The 26,066-nt window shown below is 40.7% G+C and overlaps 1 protein-coding gene across 3 annotated transcripts in view; it reads left to right on the forward strand.

Moving 5' to 3' along the window:
• The window catches only part of TRIM2 (tripartite motif containing 2), a 460,803-nt gene that overhangs the window by 295,544 nt on the left and 139,193 nt on the right, over positions 1-26,066 (forward strand). For all 3 annotated transcript variants that reach the window (XM_086962313.1, XM_086962314.1, XM_086962312.1), the window contains exon 3: positions 1,058-1,295. In XM_086962313.1, coding sequence (XP_086818439.1) covers positions 1,058-1,295 — 238 coding nt within the window. The remainder of the gene's footprint in view (positions 1-1,057; positions 1,296-26,066) is intronic.

Consider the following 26,066-nt stretch of genomic DNA (forward strand, 5'->3'; position numbering starts at 1 on the left):
GAAAGAAAGCACGTTTCCAGGTAACGGGTAGGGTGTGTTTCACTCCGTAGACAAGTTGCGGGACGCGGGCTGGCAGGGGGAGTTCGGTCCTGGCCTCGCAGTTTCTGCCCTTCATTGTCTGTGATAAGGGTGGGTTGACCGTGAGGAGGCTGCATGTATGGCGTGTGTTGCGGCGAACCTCCTGCTGGCACCAGCCACAATGTGTTTGTTATGGATCCTAGCAGTCGCGCGGTGCTCGTGCGGATCCCACTGTGGGCATTCACCAGGCACATTTGAGTGAGCACTATGGGCCCCACAGCCGAGGGTTGCTTGCGTCAATTATCGTGGGGCGGACAGTGCCTGTAGGCCGCGTGATGCATGTCCCTTACTCCTGGAGGGGCCGCAGTGTGTGTGTGGCTGTGTGTGTGTGTGGCTGTGTGTGTGTGAGGCTGTGTGTGTGTGTGTGGCTGTGTGTGTGGCTGTGTGTGTCTGAGTGGCTCTGTGTGTGTGTGTGTGTGTGTGTGTGTGTGTGTGGCACTGTGTATGTGGCACTGTGTGTGTGGCTGTGTGTGTGGCTCTATGTGTGTGCCTCTGTGTGTGTGTGGCTCTGTGTGTGTGTGTGTGTGTGGGTGCAAATGCAATAGGTCTCGCATTTGGGAGAGATTAAGCTATTGGCATTGTAAATAAATATGTTGTCATTTACAATGCCAATAGCTCTAACTTAGGCAAAGGCGAGACCGTTGCATTGTAAATGCTTGTTTCCCTTTGAAACAGACGTCGTGTGCCTGATGGAAATCATATTTAAGTGAATTAAAGAATCCGTCTAAACAGTGCATTAAAAAAATTGTTTCGTAGCTTCAGCTATAAACCAGCTAATTAATTCATAAACCTGCATGTGTTCATATTAGAGTTAGTTGCAAAGTGGGCGTTTACAGAAAAATAACAGTGTTTGAATTATAGCGAGAAATGTCTTTAGGTTTTTAGAGTCGTGCATTACAGAGCTCGTACGAGATTAGCACATTTAGAATGGGCTATTGTGCTTCCTATCTGATGGCTTGTTTGCATTTCCCTCCAACAGGTGCTTGCAGAACTACATTCCAGCACACAGCTTAACTCTCTCGTGCCCCGTGTGCCGCCGGACCTCCATCCTGCCAGAGAGAGGGGTTTCTGCGCTGCAGAGCAACTTCTTTATCACCAACCTGATGGATGTACTGCAGCGCAGTCCAGACAACAGCTCCGAGGAGTCGTCCATCTTGGAGACGGTGACAGCTGTTGCTGCAGGGAAGCCCCTCTCCTGCCCTAACCACGATGGGAAAGTAAGATGAATCCGCTGCTGTCGCTTAAGATGCGTGTCTTTCTTGGTTTCCTTAAAATAAGCCATGATGGGGGATTCAGGTGTGAAACATATGGCAGGAGACACATATTCACACAAAAGCATCTGTAGAACCCTAGTGGCTTTCTAGATCAAACATGATTTGCACAGATGCGCATTTAATTTCTTACCAAGAGAAAATATTGTAGCTATGCGTCTTAAAAAAAATAATAATAATCTGTCGGTTTTTTTATACCAAAGGGCTGGTGAAACTGTGTAGCTATCCATAGCCTGCTTGAGCTCAGATTAGATTAAAAAACCTGTGCATCATGATTAGGGTATAATAGATTCGTTCCTGCAAACATGTCACTGCCACGTAAAGCTTTGCCACATTGTACTTTTTCCACAGCCAAAGTGCCTCTTCTGGCATTGACACTCTATATGGGCCTGGTTTGCAAACACTGGCTGCCTAAGAGACTACTAGGTGTGCGAACAGCAGAATAATTATGCACAAAGTCAATTTTGATATTCACAAAACATGAACTTGAACACTTTTGGGCATTCCTGAGTATTGGCGTTTCCAAACAATGGTGAATCCTCAACAACTGACACATTTTGGGGGATTCAAAAAACAGTTGCTGTTTCCCTCCTAGAAAACAGTCCAAGATTCACTCCTCTGTATGACTGGAGTAAATAAATTTTCAGGGTTGGAAAATGGAGGAACCGCCCCAAAATTGGTGGAGGTGTAGGGAAATGATTTCCTCTTGGAGTAACTAAGGAAAATGTTAGCCGGTGTCAGTACATGTAGGCATTGCATTTTCCCAATCAGAAATGTGCACCTACTACAATTCTAAATCTCTAAATATTATCAAACCAGTACTGGGAACCTGCATTAAACAGGACTACTCATAGAATTCTTTGTGAATTCGAAGATTGGCTTTCTTTTCAAATTGGGCCATACTAGAATAAACACCAGGGGCCTGATTTAAAGTTGTATTTTAAATGCTAAGAGTAGAACTCAAAGTGGGATTTCCTACACCATTCTTTGCTTATTATAGAAGAAAATCTAATTGTGGATTCTTCATTGGATTTATGTTAATTCAGAAATCGAGGATTTTCAGTTACCACTTTCTTCTACATAAGGACCCAAATTAGACCTATTTTAAGATACATACTTGGACAGTTTGAAAAATCTTTATTTGTATTGTATTTGTAGGCAGTGTTCAGATAGAAGAAAAATTCTTACTTGCAACAATGATCCATTTTTAACTTGATATGCGGAAATCTAAAGCTTTGCATATAACAGCAATGGATGATAAGTACATTTTCAAAGTGATTCTGCCACCCTGGAACAGGATGCTCTGGGCATCTCTCACAATAACACATTTACAAAAGTTTGTTTACATTATGACATCAGTGCAAAGTTTAGCATTTAAAGATTATGTACTTTAAGGTATTTGCAACAGTTTTTTTTTTACCCAGTCAAGACCCATCGTATGTTAGGAAAACAAAGTCTGGCCTTCCAGCTCAAGGGATCTACTACTTGGTGGCTGATTTTCCTGCACTTTCAGAGTAGCTAGACCATACATTTATTTATATATATATAAATGTGTTCACCAAGTTTACTGCTTCGGAAGTTCCCTTCCTTTCAGCGTTGGCGCCACCCGTGGTAACAGCAACCACCAAGAATCACATGGTTTCTCACTCCACACCTCAAGTACGGCTCCGAGTGACAAGGCAGCACACCAGGAGAAGGCACAATAATTTATTGTGCACTCAAAATCCAAGGACCACGCGTTTCGGCGTTTGCCTTTGTCAAAGGTAAACGTAGAAACGCAAGGGCGACGCGTTTCGGCATTTGCCTTTGTCAAAGGCAAACGCCGAAACGCATCGTCCTTGGATTTTGAGTGCACAATAAATTATTGTGTGCTGGTGTGCTGCCTCTTCATTCTGAGCCGTACTTGAGGTGTGGAGTGAGAAACCTTGCGATATATTTATCTGCGAACACTTCCTGACCGCCGGTTTGCACACCGGAACCACACAGGCACGGACCTCTTGAAGATTCTCCCAAAGGAATGACGGACTCCCACAAATCCTTAGTGTGTAAGCAGTGCAATCTTTATTTTCAGCATATGAATTGATGGACAAGTGTCCTCCATGACGCGTTTCGCTCCACTAGGGAACCTGATCACATGATGTATCTCAGTGAATATGACGTTTTTAAAGTGAGCTGAGTGCACAATCAGCCATAGATGATCTATAGATTGATCACTGTGCAAATAAAAATAGAAAACAGACTTTGGCATTCAATACATGATGCAGTAAACATTCTTATGTAAAAAAATACAACACGCAAATAGCAAAACTAAATACATAGTGCAAATAGTCAAAGGTAAAAAAACAATAAACAGGTCACTGTGAAAATGCCAATCCCGGCAAATGTCACAACTGCTTTTAAAGTGCAATAATACATGAGGATAAAAAGAGGTAAAATACCTAATACTGTGTACAGTTTAAAACTAGAGTAAATGCAAAGTGCAAAATAAACTGTTCACATTAATGGTTTCTACATTGTTGGCTATAAACGTAAGGGGAGCAAAATTACTCTATGTTCAATCTCGGCCAGTGCAATGTATTCTATTATAATTTTACGGCAAAATTCAAAAAGACATTTCTCTTAATTTCATTATCACAGAGACGTTGATTGTTTCTGTGGGTAAAGGAAAATGATATCCATACAAAACTAAATTCCGTTCTTGTTCAAACAATATCATTGCCCCAGTGGGCATTTTGAACTGTAAAACTTTATTAGTCCGACACTCCTGTTGCCACACACTTTTTAACAAAATGTCCATGACTGTGACTAGGTTCTAAAGAAATTATTCAAGATTCAATCTGAATTTAGTTTTTTATGGGTATAATTTTCATTTACCCACAGAAACAATCAAGGTCTCTGTGATAGTGAAATTAAGAGAAATGTCTTTTTGAATTTTGCCATAAAATTATAATGGAATACATTGCGAGTCTTTTTTCACATGCGCAATTATTTCTATGATGGGGTTTAATGCATTATAAAGACGATTAATTTATTTTGCCAAAATGAAGGTAAGCTTGTAGAATTTTCGCTGCAATGTATTTCTGATTAAGCAGGCACTATCGGGAGTTTAAAGTTACAGTCTGTTTTCACTATTTATGTATTGAGAAATCACATGGTTTGGTATTTAAACGAATGAGATTGCACTAACGGCACTCGTGACCAAGGGACTAGGGCCCGAAACGCATCGAGTTGCCGGTACTTTTTGCTTAGTAAAATACTGCTTTTGCAAGCATTTGGGAGTCCGTGGTGGCTGTTTTTTTTCCATTGGAACACTTTGGATCGTATCAGCACTTCTGGATTGGTTTTAAGGCTCGCCCCCTTTTCCACGGACCGCCGTCCTAAGCGGCAAGGACACGGCGTTCTTCGTTGTTTACCGAGTCTGGCAGTTTGGATATATATATAATCTCTCAAATTCATAAAAAAAAAATATATATATATATATATTGTAGGCGCATTTACAGTGACATTCCCACTGTGGTCAACCACTGCTGGTTCAAAGTGACGAACATCATAATTTATTAACAAGCATCGAAAAAGCCAATCAGTCTGACTTTGGTAAGCCTTTGAATTTTTTTTCACAAACATATGCAATAGGCATTAAAAGTCTAAATAAAAAAAATAGCCATATAAAGTTTTTAAGTGCATATATTTGCAAAAAGAAGTAATTGGATAATGAAGCATCACAAAAAAATAAAATAAATGATACATTGGAAATTGATATTGGCTACCTAGCCGTGGAACTGAAGTGGACTATTTTTTAGATGTGTGTATGTATGTGCACAAGCAGTTTTTATGATGAGCAAAGTGCAGTCACTCACAATAAGTTGAGTCAGTGGCTTAAGCGGTTTGACCCTTTTCCCTTTGCTGTATGCTGTGGTGGGCAGTAGAAAAATGAGACACTTTAATGGATTAGAAGATGAAGAAAACTCAAAAAAAGTCGCTCTGTGTATGCATATTTGTATGCATTGTCATTATATATTTTTTTTAAACACGTGGCTGACGAAACAGCTTAAGCTGTCTGTAAGCCAGACCTGAAAAACACTGTTTCTAGTTAATCAAGCACATGTGCATCCTGAACAATTTGGTGACGTTCGATCATAACTCTAGACCATTACTTTTAGCTCTGTAATACTGATCTATCATATAAAAGAGCAAATTTACATTCGAAAATATTGATAAGAGGGTACTGAAAGTCATAGGAGATTTATATTATACAATGTGTGCATTAGGGGAAGCAATTATTGAAAAGTACACTGTGGGATCCATTGTTAATGTGGATTTTAAGATTAATTGCAATACACATTGGATAATATGGACTACATTGTTCCCGGGTTTATGTGCGAAAATGGAAAGTAAGTGTGACAAAGAATTATGAGTTTAGTATTTATCACTTTGATTATTTTATGTCAAAATGTAATTGCTTTATGGACAAACACATAATGCATTTATATTTTCAATAAGACAACAAATAACAAAGGATGGAAACTTCATTAAGTTTAAAAAGGGTCTTTCAAATGAATATGTGAGAGTTTATATCTTATGTTATCGCTAAAAAAGAAACAAGTGCTTTTTGGATGCTAATATTGAGGGACCTGTTGCTTATCTGATAGGAGCATCTGCCAAGACAACTGGTGTGACTGTTTCTATCTGAAATAATCTTTTGCCAAATAGTGATCAGAATTATACTTTTCTTGTTTTTGTTGTCTCTGATTCACCCAAGCATATGTCATTGTTAATTGAAAAATCAGCTTCATAAAATGCCATTGACCAAGATAGGACTGCTAATACAGTCCTGGAGGTCCGATCAAGTTGGCAAAAATGTTATTCCACTTGTACTGATTCGTATTTTTTTCATTAATTTGCATTTGGCAAGTGGCGGAGCAACATCCTCTATCAAACATTTTAAAGTTTCCCAAGCAGCCCCATCAGACTACAGGTTAATAGCTATTTTAGTTTGTCAGCAACAAAAACGTGTTAATAGCCCTTTAGGTCGTTATGAGCTATAGATGGAATTCAGTAACTTAGGGCCAGATGTACAAAGCATTTTTCAAGTTGTAAATGGCCCAATTCACAGAACCGAAAAAATGCTTTTTCAAATGTACAAAATGCTAAATGTGGTTCGGGAACTTGTTACTGAATCACATCTTCCATTTATGATTCGGTATTTGGAAGGGGTGTGTTTAGGGCATCCCTTCCAAATATCGAATCAGTATGGTATGTATTACTGTTTTGCGCGACCAAATACCGGTCGCAAACAACAATACTTTGACATCAGTAGTAAACTGGTGGTAACCCATTCTCTTTTTCTTATATTTCAATTTTTTTATTGATTTTATCCCAATTTTAACCAAAGGTTTGAACTATAAATCAGGTCATGGCATGTACATCATACAGAAGAAAATACAAAGTACAGAAAACAAAGGATGCAGTCGGTTTAAATACATAGTGTCCAGTAATAATAGACTACAATTTTCTCTGAGATAGCAATAGAACCAAGAGAAAGGGTGTATTAAAAACTTAAAAATAGGAAAGAAAAGATCCTACTACCCTTCCTGTAGCCAGTTTGTAACTGTGGTCCATATTTGAGAGCCCAAGGCCCTTTTCCTACGCCCTCTTACTTTATATTTTGAAGCTTCTAGTTTATAAATAGCCTAAAGCCTTGAGCGCCAGTTAATAAATGTCTGAGGGTCTGGGCTTATCCATTCAGAAGCAACACATAATCGGACCAAAGCCATTGCAATAAACAAAATTGCAGATACCGACTTTGGCCTTGTACCTCTTTCTAAATCTAATCCTCCACCCAAAATTACAAGATCAGCAGTCATAGTTATCGGGAGCTCTAAAATCATAGTCAGGAATTTTCCCACTTCCCGAAAAAAGAAGTCTAATTTATGACAAGAAAGAAACATGTGAACAGAATTTGCAGCTGTCAGACCACACCTGTTGCAATTCCCACCTCTCACGCCACACCATTTAGCAATTTTCCCAGGTGTGTACTACAAGTCAGAAATCGACATGAATGCTGGCTCCTTAGTCTTCCAGTTATAGTTATTAAAAATCTATCAGCCAAATGCAGCTACTCCCCTATGTCTATTCCCGATTTCCCTAGCTTATTTTCCCACTTTGTATTCCATGTACAAATATCCTCAGGGAGAGCCGTCAGTAACTGCTGATAAATCAGTCCTATCGGAGCCCTTTTACCTATTATTTCTACCAAAGTAATCTTGTCAAACCTTGATTCTGAACCATGTATACCTTTCTCTATGAAGCTACGAATCTGCGAACATTTTAAAAAGTCTTGTTTAGATAAACCATACTTTTCCTGAAGGTTCATGAATGAAGCAAGTTGGCCTCCCTCAATTAAGTACCCCAAACATAAAACTCCCTTCGTCCCCCACCTAAAAGTAATATGATCTTGAAAAATTGCAGGCAGAATACCAGAAGTGGATAATTGAGTAGAAATGGTTATATTTTAAATCTTCAACTTGCGCTGAATTTGTTTCCAGACAGAAAAGCTGGTTTAAGCACTTTGAATTTCGTTTTTGTATAGTAGCTAGGTTCTATTATCCTTACCAGCAGCTTTTTGCTTCATCCCCTAAACCAAGTTCATAAATGGTTGGTGCGCTAGCTGGCAGGATTAAATCCTTAGCCCCAACTAAAAGAATCCCTTTATGCTGTAACATACATTTCCAATAATAAAACAAAAAATATGGTATAGCCCAGCCTCTCCGATCTCTCTGGAGATTCACCCATTTGAGCGTCCTTCTCGGTCTTCGATAGACCCAGAGAAATCTGGAGCAGGTCCTTTCTAGCTTTGCTAAAAAAAAAAAAAGAAAATTCTAAAGGGATAGTCCAGAACAAATATAAAAATTTAGGAAGAATCAACATTTTTAAAACATTGCATCGCCCATGAAGAGAAAGATGCGAATGGTCTAATCTCTCCAATTTACTATTCACACTATCTAGCAATGGTTTGATATTTAAATCATGAATTTGGTCTACTTATGGTGTTATTTTAATTCCCAGATACGTGGCTTCGGCAACAATTGGCAAACCTGCTGTCAATTGAGTCTGTGAATGAAGAATCTGGGTTTTCCCCACATTTAATTTATAACCTGAAAAGGTACCAAACTGTTCCGCCAGAGATCTTACTGCTGGAAGGGCAAGGGGAACAAGAATCACAATGTCATCAGCATATGCCAATGTGCTATATTCCATTTTGTGGACTCTAACTGGCTTAATATTAATGTCTATATTTACTTTGTTAAGAAATCAGTCAATATATATCGCAAACAATAAGGGGGAACATGGACACCCCTGCCTGGTCCCTCTAGTGATACTGAACAACCTTGACTCCTGCCCAGATATACTAATAGCAGCTTCTGGTGAAACATATAATGTCTTGATGGCTTAAATAAATTCCGTGGAGAATCCTCTCCACTGCAGGACATTCCATAAAAACCGCCAGGAGACCCTGTCGAACGCTTTTTAAGCATCCAACACGATCACCCCGACTGGGGACTCTGTTGCCTGCGCCCAGTTCAGAAGTGCAATAACGCATCTCACATGGTCCGTTGTAACCCTACCCGGGACAAACCAATGTTAATGGATTGACACTAAAGGGGTGATAGCTTTTAGCTTTTCCCAATTGAGTGGCTAACATTTTGGAGGCGATTTTAGTGTCACAGTTGATAAGTGAGATAGGCCTATACGATGAGGGGTTCAATTCAGGTTGATCTTTTAAAAAAAAAAAACTATAGTAGTCTTACACCAGCACTCAGGAATGCTACCCTTGTGAGTGGACAAAAATAACACCATAAGATCCTGTTGTAATACCTGCCAAAATGTCCTAAAAAATTCCAAAGGAATTCCATCCGGACCTACCGCCTTTCCTGCAAATTCTATTTGCTACTTCCCTCTGTTGCAGTCTCTTAGCTAAGACTCTCCCTGTGTTTTCCCCTAATTCATAGATTTCAGCCTTATATTGCACATATTTTGCAGCTATCTCAACCCCAAAATGCTGATGTACCTTCAACCTTAAAATAGCAATAACCCTTTGGGATTCTTCAATATCACAACAGCTTATTATTTTTTGCATGAGATCAATTTCAAACTGTCTCAGTTGTTCGACCTATCCCCTAATTTCTTTCTAAGTTTTTTTCGGGTTAGATATATTGAGAAGCTTAATGTCTCACAGCGCACCCCAGCCTTGAAGGCATCCCAGACCATGGCATCAGAGGCTGTATTTCTATTGATCTTAAAAAACTCCTGGATCCAATTTATCATATGATCATAATATGTTTGATTTAAAAGCAGTGTTCTTTCAAAAGTCCGAGTGTTTTGTTTTTTCATTACAGTGATCACTGATAATTCTAGTATTAGTGGATTATGGTCAGAGGCAACTCTGGGTGATATTTTGATTTTGACCATCTCTGCAATTTGATTAGATATAAAGAAATAGTCCAAGCGGACTAGTTTGTTGTGTGGAGCAGAATAATAAGTCTCTCCTGGGTCATTTTGCCTATGCCTGTACCAGGCGTCTACCAGTCTGTGTTCTCTAATTACCTTGGAGAGCTTTAAACACTTTTAATTTCTTACCCTGAAATGGGGATGTACTAATTATATCAAAATCGTTATTCATATGGATATTAAAGACTCCACAAAGAATTAAAGGATATGGCCATAGTGCTAACTCAACACTCAAAAAATTCAGTACAGCAGGACCATCTAATTTAGACCCATACACAGAGCAAACTGATATAGGAGAACCATTGATAATTATTTCTGCGATGACCCAGCGGCCTAAAATATCTTCCCTGACTCGGTTACAAACTCCGAGACTGCGTTTTGCCAAAATGGCCACCCCTTTTATTCGTCGGAGCTTGCCTAGTACAAGCTAATATCTCAAATCCCAAATCTCTAAACCAGCTACATTTATCCCAAGAGATATGAGTCTCTTGTAAGCATATTAAATCAATCTGCATAAAATGTGCAATTTTGGCTGTAAGACCCCTTTTCTTCCTGTCATTTAGGCCGCATAAATTCCAAGAACACACCCGGATTCTACCCATCATACTTATCTTGAAAAAACTCACACTCCACTCTTACCGACGCAAACAATGCAACAAATTCAATACTGTTCAAACGTTCATGTCTTCTTATATAGAAACATATGTCATGGCCAAAAGTCACCCAAAACTGTAGTGCCACCCTCTCTCCACCCCCCACCCACACCCTATGAGCATCACCCTCCTCCCTGTCCCTCCCACCCATATGAGACATCCCAGGACCTAAGTCCTTTGGTGATGGGGAGTAGTTGCTCGGCCTTCCCTGACCCTACCCCCCTTCTCCCCCAGAAGCTATAAGCTATAAAAAACAAAAGTAGAAAAAAAGGTGGATACGAAAAAAAAAGGAAGCCCATCCCCAACACATAAAAAAAGAGCGGGAGAGCAAAGCAAGACCCTGCAACAAGACATTGTCTTACTAGATCAGTGTTTCTAGATTTCAATAGTTAATATGCATCATAAATTTCTAGGTCTCAATAAACATATTGTATATCTTTATAGGCTTGTAACCCTCTCATAGCGTATCCAAATATTCCTTGGCGAGGATTTCTGAGACAACAAATTGCGTCTGCCCCATAACTATTATTTTCAGCTTATTCAGTGGATTCAGCAAAAAAATCTGTGCCCCCTTCGCCTGGAATAATGGGATCAACTGTCGGAGGTGCCTTCTTCTCTCAACAGTAGCCTGACAAAAGTCAGGTCGTACAAAAAAAGTGCATCCCTTTCCTGCCCTCTTCCTATCCGGTCTAGCTAAATCATACATTGCTTCTCGAGCTAAGAAACTATTAAGACACATCAGAATGGCTCTAGGTTTTATCAGGAGACCCCCCCCCCCCATTGTTTTCCGCTGATTAAAAGGAAACCGATGAGTCCTTTGCAGTTCAACTTTCCAATCCTATAGTGGGAGTTCAGGAAATGCTTCTGAGAAGAGTTCCACCACAAATTGCCTTACATCGGTACCCTCCAACCCTTCAGAAACACCCAGAATCCGCAGATTATTTCTTCTTGAGCGATTTTCCAACTCGGTTACTTTCCAGATAGTGCCATCTTTCTGAGCCTTCAGGGGTTCGGTGAAAGATTTTCGCTGCGCTAACTCATCTTCCAGTGATGAGATTTTAGCTTTGGCCTCTCCAAATCTAGTTGCAAATTCCGAACAAGTCTTAGCAACTCTACATACTGAATTTTGCAATCTCTAGACTGCGCCCTGGGTTTGTGACCCTTCTGCCCTGGTCTCCTCTCTATGGGCCATTATGCTCTGATATATGGTAAGAAGAGTAATTTCTTTTTGTGTATCTATATTCAGCAGATCCACTCCTGTACATCCCTCAGCCTGTCCGGCTTCATTTCTGGTTAATTCTGGGGAGAAAGAAAAGTCCCAGATCAGTGAACCCACTAAACCCAGAGCATTCTTTACTAGCATTGCAGGTTGCTCCCTGTGTTTCTCAACAGTTGCAGTTTCCAACATCATGTCATCCCTAGTTCCCCTTCTTGGGGTACACTACCCGTGTCGCTATCTTCTTCAGCCCAGCGTTTCCCACGGCTCTCATCCCCCGAGGAGTTGGAGGGGTCCGACAAGGAATACAACTTGTCCCCAGGGTCCCCTTCTTTGCCGAGATCCATAGCTGACTGAGCTGTATTTTGTGGAGCCTCAGACTTTTCTGCACCTCTTACGCCATTTACAAGCTTTAGTCTAATAGCTGCTTGCTCTTGCTCCGTTGTTTGCACAGTTATTTGACTCGTGTGGGCTTCAAGCATGGGGGTTTGAGCTTTATCCAGAGTCCCTACAAAGCCCGACACTCCCTTAATTTCTGGCGGAGCATTCTGACCAGGAGGGGTAACAGTTCCTTTCAGGATTTCTTTTGCTCCTTTCAAACTTCCCTGAAGCCCCCCCCCTCACCTCCTCTCCTCATCAGACACATAAACAAGATCAGTACCATGTGAAAGTATCTCCCGGGGATAGAGAGGTGTTTCTGTTGCAGCATTGTTTCTTTGTGGTAACCCATTCTTAAAGGGGAAGTGGTTACCAAGGGATTCCCTTGTCCTTTGAGAATGTAAATACATTTTTTTTTTAAATTCAAGGCTGTGGTCCCGGACTTCTTCAAGTTTTCTTTTTTTTCTTTTTAAATGCATCCTGTTTTCCTATAAGGATAGTAAGCTGCATTAAAAAAAATTGCTTTATTAAATAGCAACCACAACCATGATGGTCTGCTGACCTCAGCAGACCACCATTCCCATGATGGCTGTGAATCCTAATGGGTTGCAAACTGCGAAATACCTAATTAATGAGGTAGGTCGATTTGCAACCGACAAGATCCCTAAATGAAACTCAATGAGTTTCACACATTAAGAATACCAATTTCCTGATTGGGGTTCAGAGAGAATCAGAATTCGGAAATAGGTATTCCTAAATGCTTGTACACCTGGCCCAAAATCCCTTGAACGCAGTCTCCTCCTCCTGCTTCAACACCCTCCGCATGCTTCGCAGGATCTTCAAGTGGATCCCCACGGGAACTGGAAGGACGGTCACCCAGGCCCTCGTCAGCAGTAGACTGGACTACGGCAACGCACTCTACGCAGGAGCCCCGGCCAAACTCCTGAAGCGGCTCCAACGCATCCAGAACACTTCCACATGCCTGATCCTGACATCCCTAGCCGCAGCCACATCACACCCCACCTGAGACCTGCACTGGGTCCCCATCAAAAAGAGGATAACCTACAAACTCCTCACCCACGCATACAAGGCACTCCACAACACTGGACCAGCGTACCTTAAAAGCCGACTCAGCCTCTACACCCGCCAGCTCCGCTCCGCATGCAGTGCCCTCGCCATCGTCCCCCGCATCCGAAGAGTGACCGCCGGTGGCAGATCATTCTCCCACCTCGCCGCCAAGACATAGAACACCCTCCCCATATGCCTACGGCAGACCGAAAACGACCTAACCTTCAGGAGACTCCTCAAGACCTGGCTCTTCAAACAGTAGCAGCCCCCCCCCCCGCTACCCCCCCCTCCCGTCCCTACGCGCGCCTTGAGACTCTCACGGCTATGTAGTGCACTTTAGAAATGCTATGATTGATTGATTGATTGAAGTCAAACTGGATTAAAAAAGGGACCTTTGACGGACAACACACTGCTCCATCCTGCCATACATAGCCCAAAGTGCAAACAGCTCAGTGAATTAGCAAGTTATAGCCATTTTATTTATTTTTATACCACCTTTGGCTTAGTGGGCCTCTATTTACTGTGGCTAATCTCAGAGCATAAAATATTGACCCTGCGTTGCTCCCTTTAAATTCGATTTGCTAACACTAAGATGTGCACATTAGGTGAGTGCACAAGGTATATTTCCATATATATTGGACTGAAGCACTGGCACATTCATGCACTCTTGATTTTTAATCTTTATATGGCAGACTTGATTGCTGCATTTTATGCATTGACAGTTTAACCTCGCCACTAAATCGGAAAACTGGTACTAAGCATACGTATGTAGATAACATAGTAGTGCATACTCAAATTCATGTGTGCTTAAAATATGTGACGGTCACCTTCGCTAATTAAAGGTTATGTAATTGGTTTGTTGTTAATTACGCAAAAGTTAAAGGGTTGCACATTAGGAAAACATAATGGAAGCTTTTGTGGTCAATTGTGCATGTATTGAAAGATGTTTCTGTGCATTCTTGTTTAGGGGCGACTTCATTTTAGCTCCACATGAAAACAGTGCCAACTTCACGTGCACGTAATGTTTATTTCTACCTTTCGTTGTCACTGAAATAAATTATGAAATTAGCCTGCTTTTCAGTCGTAGGGAAGGAATTTACTGTTGGTGAAGACCCAAGAAAGGTTTTACAGTGGAGATGAAATATTTAAGAACCTCTGGGCTTTTCACAAGACATGTCCCAGCAAACCTATCAGATTACAGCTGTCACTGCTGGGTCTGCAAATCTGGTGTATTACTTTCTAAATGGATTTCCCCCAAGCTATGTGGTGCCAACAAAGGCTGTTTGGTATTTAATCTGATTTTGGAAAGCAACAGAAAACCTATATTAATTACATTTTGTAATACCCAACTTTGATTCCTGTGACCTGCGTGCACAACATATCTGCCTGTCCAAAATGCTATCTAGCAAATCCTGATCTCCTTTCTGAAGGAGCCTGCGTCGGTCTGTCAGTTACTAAAGGCATTTGTTGATTTTGTCAATGTAATGGAAACGACTGAGGAAAGTTCTTAGCTTGTGTCTTTTTTTACTTACATTATTATTTTTGCGAACAACTGCTCTAACTTTCAGTCTTAGGCATAGAAATCCTTTTATGAGGCACAAAAATAATATTGTTATGTTACAGTTCATTTTTTCCATCTTTATAACAAGAACCATATAAGCAATCCATATCAATAATTTCCTTTTAATATACTTTCCCTATAAGGATTCAGCCTGAGAGTGGTCCGAGTATGAGATTTTCATTATTGATAATCTAGTGTTATGCCAGTATCCTCATCACCCACACTTCCTCCAAACCTGCCATCCCTCAAGATCTCTTAACAGTCTTCTCCTTCCCACTCATGACCTTTACCCATTATGCACTGAATGCTACCCTAACCCCAAGTACTTGAGAGCATCTTCCCACTCTGATCTAAACCTCAACAACTGACTTAATGCATGCGTTGTACAGGAGAAAAATACTTTACTCTGGTAATACCAGAATGCACATGTATTTAGATGCGCTGAGGTAGTGTGTTGACCAATGGAGAAAATCAGCCACCAAACTCCTCCTCAGACTGAAAACACAGGCAGTATTTATACAAATTTTCACAATCGGAGTTCATCTGGTTCCCCATTAGAGGAAGCCTTTACAAACACATTGTTTTACAGCTTAACAAGTGTGTGACCATTTAACCAAGGCATCCTGCACTTAGAAACTGTTCCAGATTCCCAAAACATGATAGTAAGTAAAATGTTCATCCTTGTGCAGTTATTTGGTAGCGCAGGGACAGCAAATGTCTCAAAGCAGAAACTAATATTTTGCATTATTCCAGGTTCTACAGTGATGAAAAAGGACCTATATTTTTGGTGTTGAAGAGAGGAGGGCTACTCGGGATGCCATCAGCACCCACAGTATTTTTTTTCTCATAATGGACACTTGTGTTTTTCATTTGTCTTCCACAGTTGCAGAAAGTCGATATTTTTTAGACTGAGACAACAGTTCATGATCCAAAATGTGCTGGTTTGCCTCCTTGAGAAAATAATAGGGGCTATTTATAGTTTAGCTGAAAACATCATGAGATGGCGTTACCAAATCATCTGTTCTGCCCTTTAAGTGCAAGTGCCTGTCCCTCTGTCTTAGTCAATGCCATCTCATAAACTAAACAACTTTTGTGTATTCTATTCACCTAAGATTGTAAGGCTTGCATGACCAGCACCCTTTGGACACAACATATCACACAAGTCCAACACAGCACACATTTGACCTTAATGGGCTATTATGATGCCCTGAACACCATATCAGTTTCTTGCAGGCCACAACGGAGCTCTGTACAGACTCTCATTATAATACAGATGCCACATACTGGATATTGATATGCTCACAGTAGCACTTACTATGAAGCAACAACACATGCAATACATCCAAAATAATATTTTAGAAAGAATATGTAACATACATTAAAAAATGCAGAGTTAAGCCAAATAGTGGGTTTCACAATTCTCACAACAGCACAGACCCATACCAACAATCCACACCAACACCAGAATTTGCTAAACAGAAGTGAGGACATCCACCCATGTCAGTCTAGATTAACCAGTAGATGGATATCAGAGCAACACAACACCCACTTTCTCCATTGAATGCACCCAGAAGGGTGACCACCTTACTCAATGTCATTATATACACTGTTTACTGTCTAGCGATTTTGGACGACAACCACAAATATTCTTGGTGTTCTTGCCTTGGTTTGCTTCCACATGTCTAGTTACATTTACACACTTGATACCAGTGATTTGTAGAATTGGAGACCAGTACTGAAAACACTGCCTTTATTAGCTTTAGACCGCAATGAAACATGTCTGCTTGTGCTGCTTGACCTCTCGTCTGCTTTCAACACTGTTAACCATGGCAAAATACTCAAGAGACTTGAGAACAGGATGGGTATATTGGGAACGGTCCAAAATTGGTTTAAGCCCTTCTTAGATAACAGAAGGCAAAGATTTCTGGTGAATCAAAATCTATCCTTACCGTCCCCTAACCTATTAAGAGTACCACAAGGCTCAACACTATCCCCATTACTATATAATCTCTATATCGAACCCTTAACCAAAATATTACAGCAGGCTGACATTTCCTTCCATATGTATGTGGGCGACACTCGGCTATATATTAAGGTCACTTCCCTAGAAGAGATTAAGACGTTGAACAAAGCATTAAAAAAGACAGTTCAATGGCTAACAAACAATCACCTTAAGCTAAACTCTCAAAAAACAAATTCCATCTAATCTCCCCCCAAAAAAGCTCCATGATGAGGAAGGATTGGACCAAACTGATCACTGCACTCAACTGCACTCTGATCCTGGTGGACTCTACCAAGTCAATAGGAATCACACTAGACAAGAACTTTAATATGCAATCACACATCAACATGATGGCTAAAAATGCCCATTTTTCACCTCAGCTATCTTAGAAAAATGAAACTTTCCATCGAACCACTAGACCTCAAAACTGCAGTTCAGTCATTAGTCATCTTGAGACTTGAATATGGATGTATTACTTTATCAGGACCACCAAAAGTCTCAACAGCCCGCTTAAAGCCTGTATTAATGCAGCTGCAAGACTCTTAACAGGATCAAACAATTTTGACCACATCACCCCACATCTAAAAGCTCTGAACTGGCTGCCTTATGAAGCAAGAATTCAACTAAAGATTGCCTGCATCACTCATAAAGCGATCTTTCACAAAACTCCACTGTACCTAGCACAGAAGATTTTGATTTCTGGAGGAAGCAGACTCTCACGAAGTGCCATTACTCTTCTTCTAAAACCTCCACTCTTCTATAAGAAAAAAACCATACAACAGAGCCTTCTCTGGAGCTGCACCAAGGATATGGAACTCGCTCTCACCAAGCATCAGAAAAATCTCATCTACTTCTATATTAAAAAAAGAAGCTAAGTTCTTCCTAATGAGCAAATTCCTCCCTTAATCCGCAGCAGCCCATTTACTCCATGCTCTAGAAGACCCATTCAGACAATCACTCTACCTACTCAAGCCTGTTGAGTAACTCTCTCTGCAAGCTCATCCGTTACCAGACTCTAGATAGAGCTCTTCACTCTATTACTAGGTGCATCCCGCTTGTCCTTACTCACACTGACATTTCTTCTTGAGGACTACTGCATCTACTGTCACCCTTGTGAATACCCAGAATAAGTACTAATGTATAATAAGTTAATAACCTAGGCTCTTTCTAACTGTATTAGTGATTGTACAAATGTTTCTCCTCGTTTCACATTTTTATTGAGACAACTCCAACTATTTATAGGTCTCAATTGTACTGTTTAAAACTACAATGCTATACATATGTGAAGCGCTCTGATACCCATTTCTGGGTCTTGTTCGCGCTATATAAAACACAATATAAATAAATAAAATTGACCTGTAGTGAGGTGGTTACCCTAGCACCCAGATACTACCACAATGGCCAATTCGCAAGCCAAGCAGCCCAGAAAGCAAAGAAGTAACTTTGGAAGACTTCCAGCCACACCCTGTATACAATATAGCCCGTTGAATTATTAACGCTATAAGAACTTCAACTATAAATAATAAAACTATGAATAACTAATCTTAACAACTTATAAACAAAACCAGACTTCGATCTGCAGTGGAATCTTCAAGACCAGGACTGGAAGGGGCAAACAGACGCCATTAGCGCTGTGAACAGCACAAATACCAGAACGTGCTCTATTTAAATACCGATAACATATAAAAACATCCTGTTGATTGACTCTGAACAGCCTCCTTTTGTACACAAACTGGGAGGGATCAGATTTGTTTTTTATATCGTAAGATTATTATCTTCCTTGTTATGACTTTCCCGTCTTGTTTTTGTTTGTCTTTTAGAAATAGGATAGAAGGTCATTGAAGGCGACGTTCATAAGAAGAACCCAAATGCCTTAAGGTGTGATATATATATATATATACACACACATACATGAACGCACGCACACACACACACTTTTATTAAAATCAATAGGTTTTCAATAGCCAGACCTAAAAATACACATGTAAATTCCAAATGGCACTGTCACCCGTAGCTGCATCCATTGTGTTATTTTGAGAAAACCATTTTTATTACCATCACGTTTTTTGTCTATTTGAAAGAGGTCTGTTGAAGCAGAAGAAGTGCAATAATGTGGTAAAGAAATCTCCCAAAAGGCTATTGAGATCATCACTAGGAGATCTGGGCCCGAATTGAAATTGCTGTACAAAAGGGCTTTTATTTTGTTTGACAGCATGGAAACTCTGGCTGGGATTCTGTTCTGGCCAATGCTGATGTAGGCAGAATATATCAAAAGGGCGGTGATGCAGATGGCAGAAACACTGTGGGAGGGCCTTGAGCTGTCTGCGAAATGAGGCCATTCTTTAGTTTCTGTGATTTTGGACTCTTTGGGTACTGAGGCTATGGAAACTATAAAAGCAACTCAGACATCCCAGCTGCTAGGAGAGATTAATTTATGTAAAAATCTCAATGCAATACTGCTAGTTTGTTTACATTTTTATAGTTTAGGAACTTTCTTTTCAATGTTTTTGCTCATATCACATATAGTTTTATTAAATTACTGATCTGATGAAATAGATAGTTTATCATACGACCAACCAAGCTACATATATATACCATAGTTTAAATAAAGTGGAACTGCACAAATCAGTGTATGGTGAAACTTCAAGGCTGGTGTTTTCATCAAATGGAAATTGTTAGGGAGAAATAAATATTACATAATATACTCTACTAAAAATAAATACATTGCGCTTGAGGTCAATGGGAGGAAGTAATTGTGAGGTGAAAACTATACTGCTATGTTACAAGGATTTTTTTTTGCATCGAAGTATTCACCAATCTCTAGGTGCTATTATAATAATGATAATAATACAATGATGATAATGATAGTTTGTTATTTATACAGGACTTTCACCAAATTGCTGCACCAAGGACATTTTTATATAAAATCCCTAGAACTCATCTGAAGTGATGAATGTAAATGACAAGTGAGGGCAGGTCAGAGTTACTTCCAAGGAAATTATTTATTATGGCAGAGTCAGTGGCGAGGCAGCTATTCATTTATTTGTATTACAGTGCGGCACATGTCGAATGGCAGCCACTTTGGGGTGCTTTGTGGTGAAGATCATTGTTGATTGGATGAACTCTGGTAGCAGGGTGATGTAAGTGGACATGAGGACTTCAGTTGTGATATCAACGATAAGTCTAGAGTGTTGAAAATGTTGGGTTGCTGCACCCGAAAGTGTTGCTTCTCTGCTTTTGTGTCTGTCGTGCCTGAGGTATTGACTCCATTTGAGTAAACTTAGAACGATGGAGAGAGCACAGGAGTGTGAAAGTTGCTCTTGGCAGCCTTGCCCTGGCCCTGTAGGCCCTCTGTATGGTGCATAATGTCTTGAATGTTACTTGGATCCAGTGGAATGATTTCTGTGCGCGTGTTTGGTGTTCAGGCACATTCTGGCTGACTAGCTTTGTCTTCTGTACAATATTTAATGTGTTTAAAGAGTATTTACATTAACTTTAGTGGGTTCCAACAGAGATATTGAAAAATGGCATTTGTTCCTTTTGATCACTTTAGCACTGAATGTTAGAGCATACCATTGGTACTCTTCCCATGGCTTACTATGAGGAAGCGCCACCAATTCACTGAACTCCTACGCCCTCTTAAGCCTTTACACATAATTATGCAATTTATCACCTGAGGTCGCATATCAGTGACGGTAGAGGCCTCACTATGAAGCGAGGGCAAGCGAGTAAAAAGGTTCCAACCATGTCCGCTAGCATGCATGCATCAAGGTGTATACTCAGACTGGATGCCTACTAAATCTTTGGCTTCCCTTAAGAAGCTGCCTACACGAATGCTAATTTCATGGGAACTGCAATGGCGGATTATTGATAAATAGAATGGCAGAGAATGAAAGTACCAAGGAATTGAAAAAAAAAGAGTTGCAGGAGGAAGCAGATTTATAGTAACTGTAATCTTATCACAAAGTTAGAAAGTCTCGATTCTTGGTAAACTGGCCAAACGACAGTTGTTAATTCCAGATGAACCTTTAGTACACTGTTTCGAAGCATGTGCCCACTGTCAGGGGCGAGAAGTCAAGGAAATTTCACAAGATTTCCCCACGCTCAGGCGCATTACCTTTGTTAGTGGGCACTTTCTGCAAATCATTAGTATTTTTGTAGTCCTCTGTCTGTAGATACTTTCACAAGCATATCATACATTCTCTGCACCCCTTACTTACATCATTGCGACTACTGCCAGTGCTCTTGCAAATACGGAGCCGGCACACAAGATCACGCAGATAACCTGAAAACTAGGAGATAATTGGGCTCTCCTAGAGGAACACAAACCAGTTAGCAGCTCCTTGGAGTTCAGTTAAAGACCTCTCACCCATCGTAGAGCACAAGAGAGCTCCAGATCCCCTTCCCCGACCCCTATTCCAATGACTGGGATCAAAACATGGGAAACTAGCAGCAATCATCTACAAGACACCCCAAAACGAGTCCCATATCCAAGTTAAAAATGGCCACCTCCATTTTATATTCATGATTCGAACATTATGATTGTTCCTGCATGGGAAATATAGTTGTCAGGTCAATGCCCCACATTACCTGCTTTCCAAAATGAAAAGAAAACAAGTAGATCTAAAAATGCTTCTCTACTTTTCTGTGCTGTTTGTGTGTTGCAGCAGTTCTACATAATTTGAAAAGTCGACTTTCAAAGCTAGAGCATTCTTTCCCCATAGAAATGTAGGGAATTCCACCCACACAGCCAATGGACAGGTGAGTGATGCATCTAACTCACAAGAGAGAATAGCATGATTAAGATGGAGAATATGCTCCATGTGCATGACCATGTTGGGCCCTTTAGATGGCAGGACCTGCAGGGCCTAGTATTATTAGGATAATTGCAGGTTTCTGCCCGTTACATGAGGATGGCATAGTGAATCGCAAGGGGAAGTCCTGGTTGTGCATATAAGTGAGTGACTGGCCAAGGGAATGGATGGGCTTCTGAAGACTTCTTGGTTCAGAATGCTCTAGGAAAGCGAAGGAGTTGGTCGAGGAAGTTTGAGGAAGAAGGAAGCCTTTGATGTGTACGCCTCAGAGTCCACCATGGGCTGTTCCCTGCTTGGAAGTGGTCCCCTCCATATAGGGAGTGAGGCCCCAAAAGTATGACAAGTGGGCACTAGTCCGATTATGAGTTACTAGAACATGTTCTCTTGGGGAGGTGTGGTTCCCCCAACACTCTTCAGGACAGTTGCTCAGACCAACTGGTGGCACAGCTTCTAGGACTCTTGGAAAACAGTGAGTAATCAGGTATGCTGAGCGGCCACTGAAGGCACTTAAGCCACGTGGGAGGGTCTGCCCATAGGGGAGTGTCCTACCTAATCTGGTGTGGGTCTTGGATCTTAACAAAGGCAGAAAACCTGATGAAGGCCCACTTCTCTTCATTTACAAAGTGAGGGAAAGGTAAAAATGTTCCATCATATTTGTCCCATAACCCCCCACACTGCTCACTCCATAAGAATGCCCTTTGTTTCCCTTAGGTCAGTACATGGTGAAGCATAAGCTGACTGAGGAGTAGGCGCTTGTAACAACCTTCTCAAGTCAGCTGCTGTGTTGCTCTCACTAGCCTACAACAGTGAGGATGTATAGGCCTCTAGGGCTGGAGCTGAATGAGTTTATTCTCCACAAAACGATGACTCTGATTTGACTCTAGGATGATTCTGAATGGTATAGGTGGGCTCCATCCCCTAGGCAAGAACATTTCTGTCTTTTCCCTGTGAGAGAGCAATGTACCTCTACAAAAAATCTTCCTAATGAAGGAGGTTCTATACATGTCGTTGTTGCCTGTGAGGAACATTGTACTGCCACACAATTTTTGGAAAGACAATCTAGTCATTTGGAGTTGTGTAAGGCTGGAGGAACAAGTAACAACTTCTCCCTTTAAGTACATCATAATCTTTGTGGCAGGTCCCTCGTCCCATAGCACAGTCCCCTCCTGCCAACATTAGGATATTTGGCAAATTATAGCTCAATGTAAATGTAGGTGATTGGAATATATTTAAAAGGAGGTGACACCAACACAGGATCAGGATTATGAACAGGCATACTTCATTAAACTACTTGCAGGACAACTGAGATTTGTGATATGGTATATATACCACATTGGACGGAGTACTTATCGTTGGTTGTGCTGGGTTGTCTCCGTCAGTTTACCAGGTCCTGCCTCTCATTTTCAACCAGTGCTCTGTGGATCATGGACTTTGGGACTTGCTTGGTCGCTGAAGTTCAGCATGTGTGCCATTTGCACAACACTACATTGATGCTCCTTCATTCCACTTTCATTAAAGCCCCTATAAGTGTTTCTATACTCACTTTCATTAGGAGGAAATCCAAAGGTTTAAGAAACTGTGGTAAACATCTTCTTGTGTGTCTCCCAAAATAGAACACGCTCTCAGTAAGATTGCGACTGGCTTACATTCTGAATCTAATATAATTGGAAAGTTTTGTACTCTGTTGGCAGGTATTACAAATAGAAAAAAGTGATGCTTAATACAAAGCTCAAGCTGATGCACAGGTCTGATACATAAATCCCAACCTGAATTTTGAGTATGATCTGTACACCCCTTTGATCCAAGGTTTTATGGATAGGTAGAAGACGCTTCTTATCCCTAGGTATCAGTTCAATGTGCTTCTTATAAGAAAGTAGCACAGAGGTTTCAAGCTTTCACTTTCTGGCCTGTTTTATTATATAATCGAGAAACATTTTTGTTTCCGCTTCACCTCTTAATGCCAGGTGGAATAGTTATTGTCCAGTCTAAGTCTGGGTCTAATGTAGAATTCTGTAAGGGGCTGCATAGCTCTGCAGAAAGTAAAGGTCCCCAAATGCTTTCATTGGGAATTCAAATTATAGCCTGATCAGGAGTGACAAACATATATTAACTTTCATTGGCTTGCCTAGTAGCCCATGCTTTCTTCTTTGCATTACAGTTTAGATTGTAATAGGTTTGGGACCACCAGTCATTTATTAGGACATGAGCACATATAAATTATATAATCTAAAATCACAAGAATATTGAAAACGCTTTTTAAATTTTCAAATCCTGCATTATATGCAAGGCCCTCTGTGTTAAACAAGATAATAGATTTGCCAGGAGAGACGTGCAGCTGTAAAGAAATGTGTTAATAGGACAACATAAAGAACGTGAGAGTATTTACTCCATTTGGTCTTTTCTATCTAGACAGTTAAGAAATGTCTATACAAACAATAAATCAAACAGATATACAGTTTTGGCAAATTCATTTTACTGCTCCTCCCATATTCCTTCGTTATATCCCAATTGTTATGTATTAACAGTGGGTATATTTTATTATACAACAAATGGGAGACAGAAGGAAAATATATCACAAAACAGTCATCAATGAAACTTGCCTCTTCGAGCCCAACCTTTCTCCAAACTCTGCCTTTTAATTTATAGATTGCAGTTCATTTTCAAATATAGTGTCTATCCGCTGCCTCCAATGTATTTAGGGGGGTCCAAATCTCACCATTACCTAGCAATTATAAGCTTAGCAACAACTGTTGTAGTGAGACACATACCTTTACATGCATATGATCTAGTCCCTTATAGATCATCTTCTAAATGTATGAATGGTGTGCTAAGAGTTACAGCAGTGTCCAGTATATTAGTTTGTTTACATGCAATCACTTGCCAAAACTCCCAAAGCAATCTACAAGCGACAAACATATGTACCTCATCCTCATTCTCTATGAAGCATCTAGGACAATTTTAGCTTGTGTTGCAGTTCCATAGGTGTAGCTTAATAGCAGCGAAATATAACCTGTGTGTTGTTTTCTACTGTTGCATTAGTAGATTAGCAGGTCGCAGATATTTACAGCTTTCAGTAAAACTTTGCAACATCATATCCGGTGTAACTATTAAATGTATAGCCATGGACCACGTCTCTGGTAAACCACTATAGAAACAGGGTAGTTGCTGCCGCAAGGGCACATGTATGTTTTTTATTTTTTGCTATCCGGGCATACTTTAAATTTGCTATAGCTCAACTTTGTCTGTATATCCGATTTCATTTTATAGTCTCTTATTTGTAGATATTATAAAACACCCATTGAGTTGAAAATCCTTTTTTAGCTCAGTGGCACGTCAAGCAAGTTTGCAAGTTCAGTAAAGCTCTCAATTGGTTGGTGCCCATCTGTAGTATGGTGAGATGCAAACATGAACGTATTGACTGACAATTTCATTAATATAGGGATTGATTTCCATATGAAATTGATGTGCCAGAATGAATGTGTTGTATGACATGTAATGAACTCTGTCCACCTAATTCCGCTCAGACTGCAAATAGTACAGAGTCCAGTCCATTCTGATGAATGACCCCATTTTGAGTGGGATTGCACATTTGTATTTGGGGGCATATTTTTAAAATTAGTGGCCAGGGCACCACAGCAAGTCACCTTGCTGCACTGCCCTTCGTAACCGGGACAGGGCAGGAATTCACTGTATTTATCCAATACAGCGCATTCCTGGCCTTTCCCCTTGCGCTGGTGCCATTTTGGCAGCCTAGTGCAAATGCAGGAGCTTTGCGCTGCATTGCCTTGCAACAGATTTTTTAAGCCATGCAAAGTGGCGTTGCGTGGCTTCATAAATCTGACTTAGAGACTTGCTCTGCGTGGTCCAAACGTGATGAAAGCCTCTCATAAATATGCCCCTTGATCTGTACTGGCTCAAGAATCTCCTGACCCAGAACGTTTGAGAATGGATGATTATAAATTAGAACAAAAAAGATTAACCAATGCTTTCCCAAAAGTATGTCTTATTTGATTTGTAAATATAAGTGAAAAAGTATTGATTCCATCTGTTACTGATGTCAAGTGAAGTCAAGTCAAAAATTTGTATAGCGCACTACTCACCCAGAGGGTCTCAAGGCGCTTGAGGGAGGGGGGTTCATTTCTGATCAAACAACCAAGTCTTGAGTTGCTTTCTGAAGGAGAGGTGGTTCTGTGTAAGGCGGAGGTGGGTGGGGAGGGAGTTCCAGGTTTTGGCCGCTAAGTAGGAGAAGGATCTTCCTCCCATGGTGGCTCTCCGGATGCGTGGAATCGCGGCAAGGGCTTGGCTGGACGTTCGTAGTTGACGGGTAGGGGTATAAAAGGTCAGGCGGATGTTGAGGTAACTTGGTCCTAGGTCGTGGAGGGCCTTGTGTGCGTGGGTGAGGTGACGGAACGTGATTCTCTTGTTGCGGGGAGCCAGTGTGGGTCTCTCAGGTGGCCGGATATGTTGTTGGGGCGGGGTATGTCTAGGATGAGTCCAGCGGAGGCGTTCTGAATGCG

This window comes from Lissotriton vulgaris, chromosome 3_1, assembly GCF_964263255.1.
Source record: "Lissotriton vulgaris chromosome 3_1, aLisVul1.2, whole genome shotgun sequence".
Classification (NCBI taxonomy): Eukaryota; Metazoa; Chordata; class Amphibia; order Caudata; family Salamandridae; genus Lissotriton; species Lissotriton vulgaris.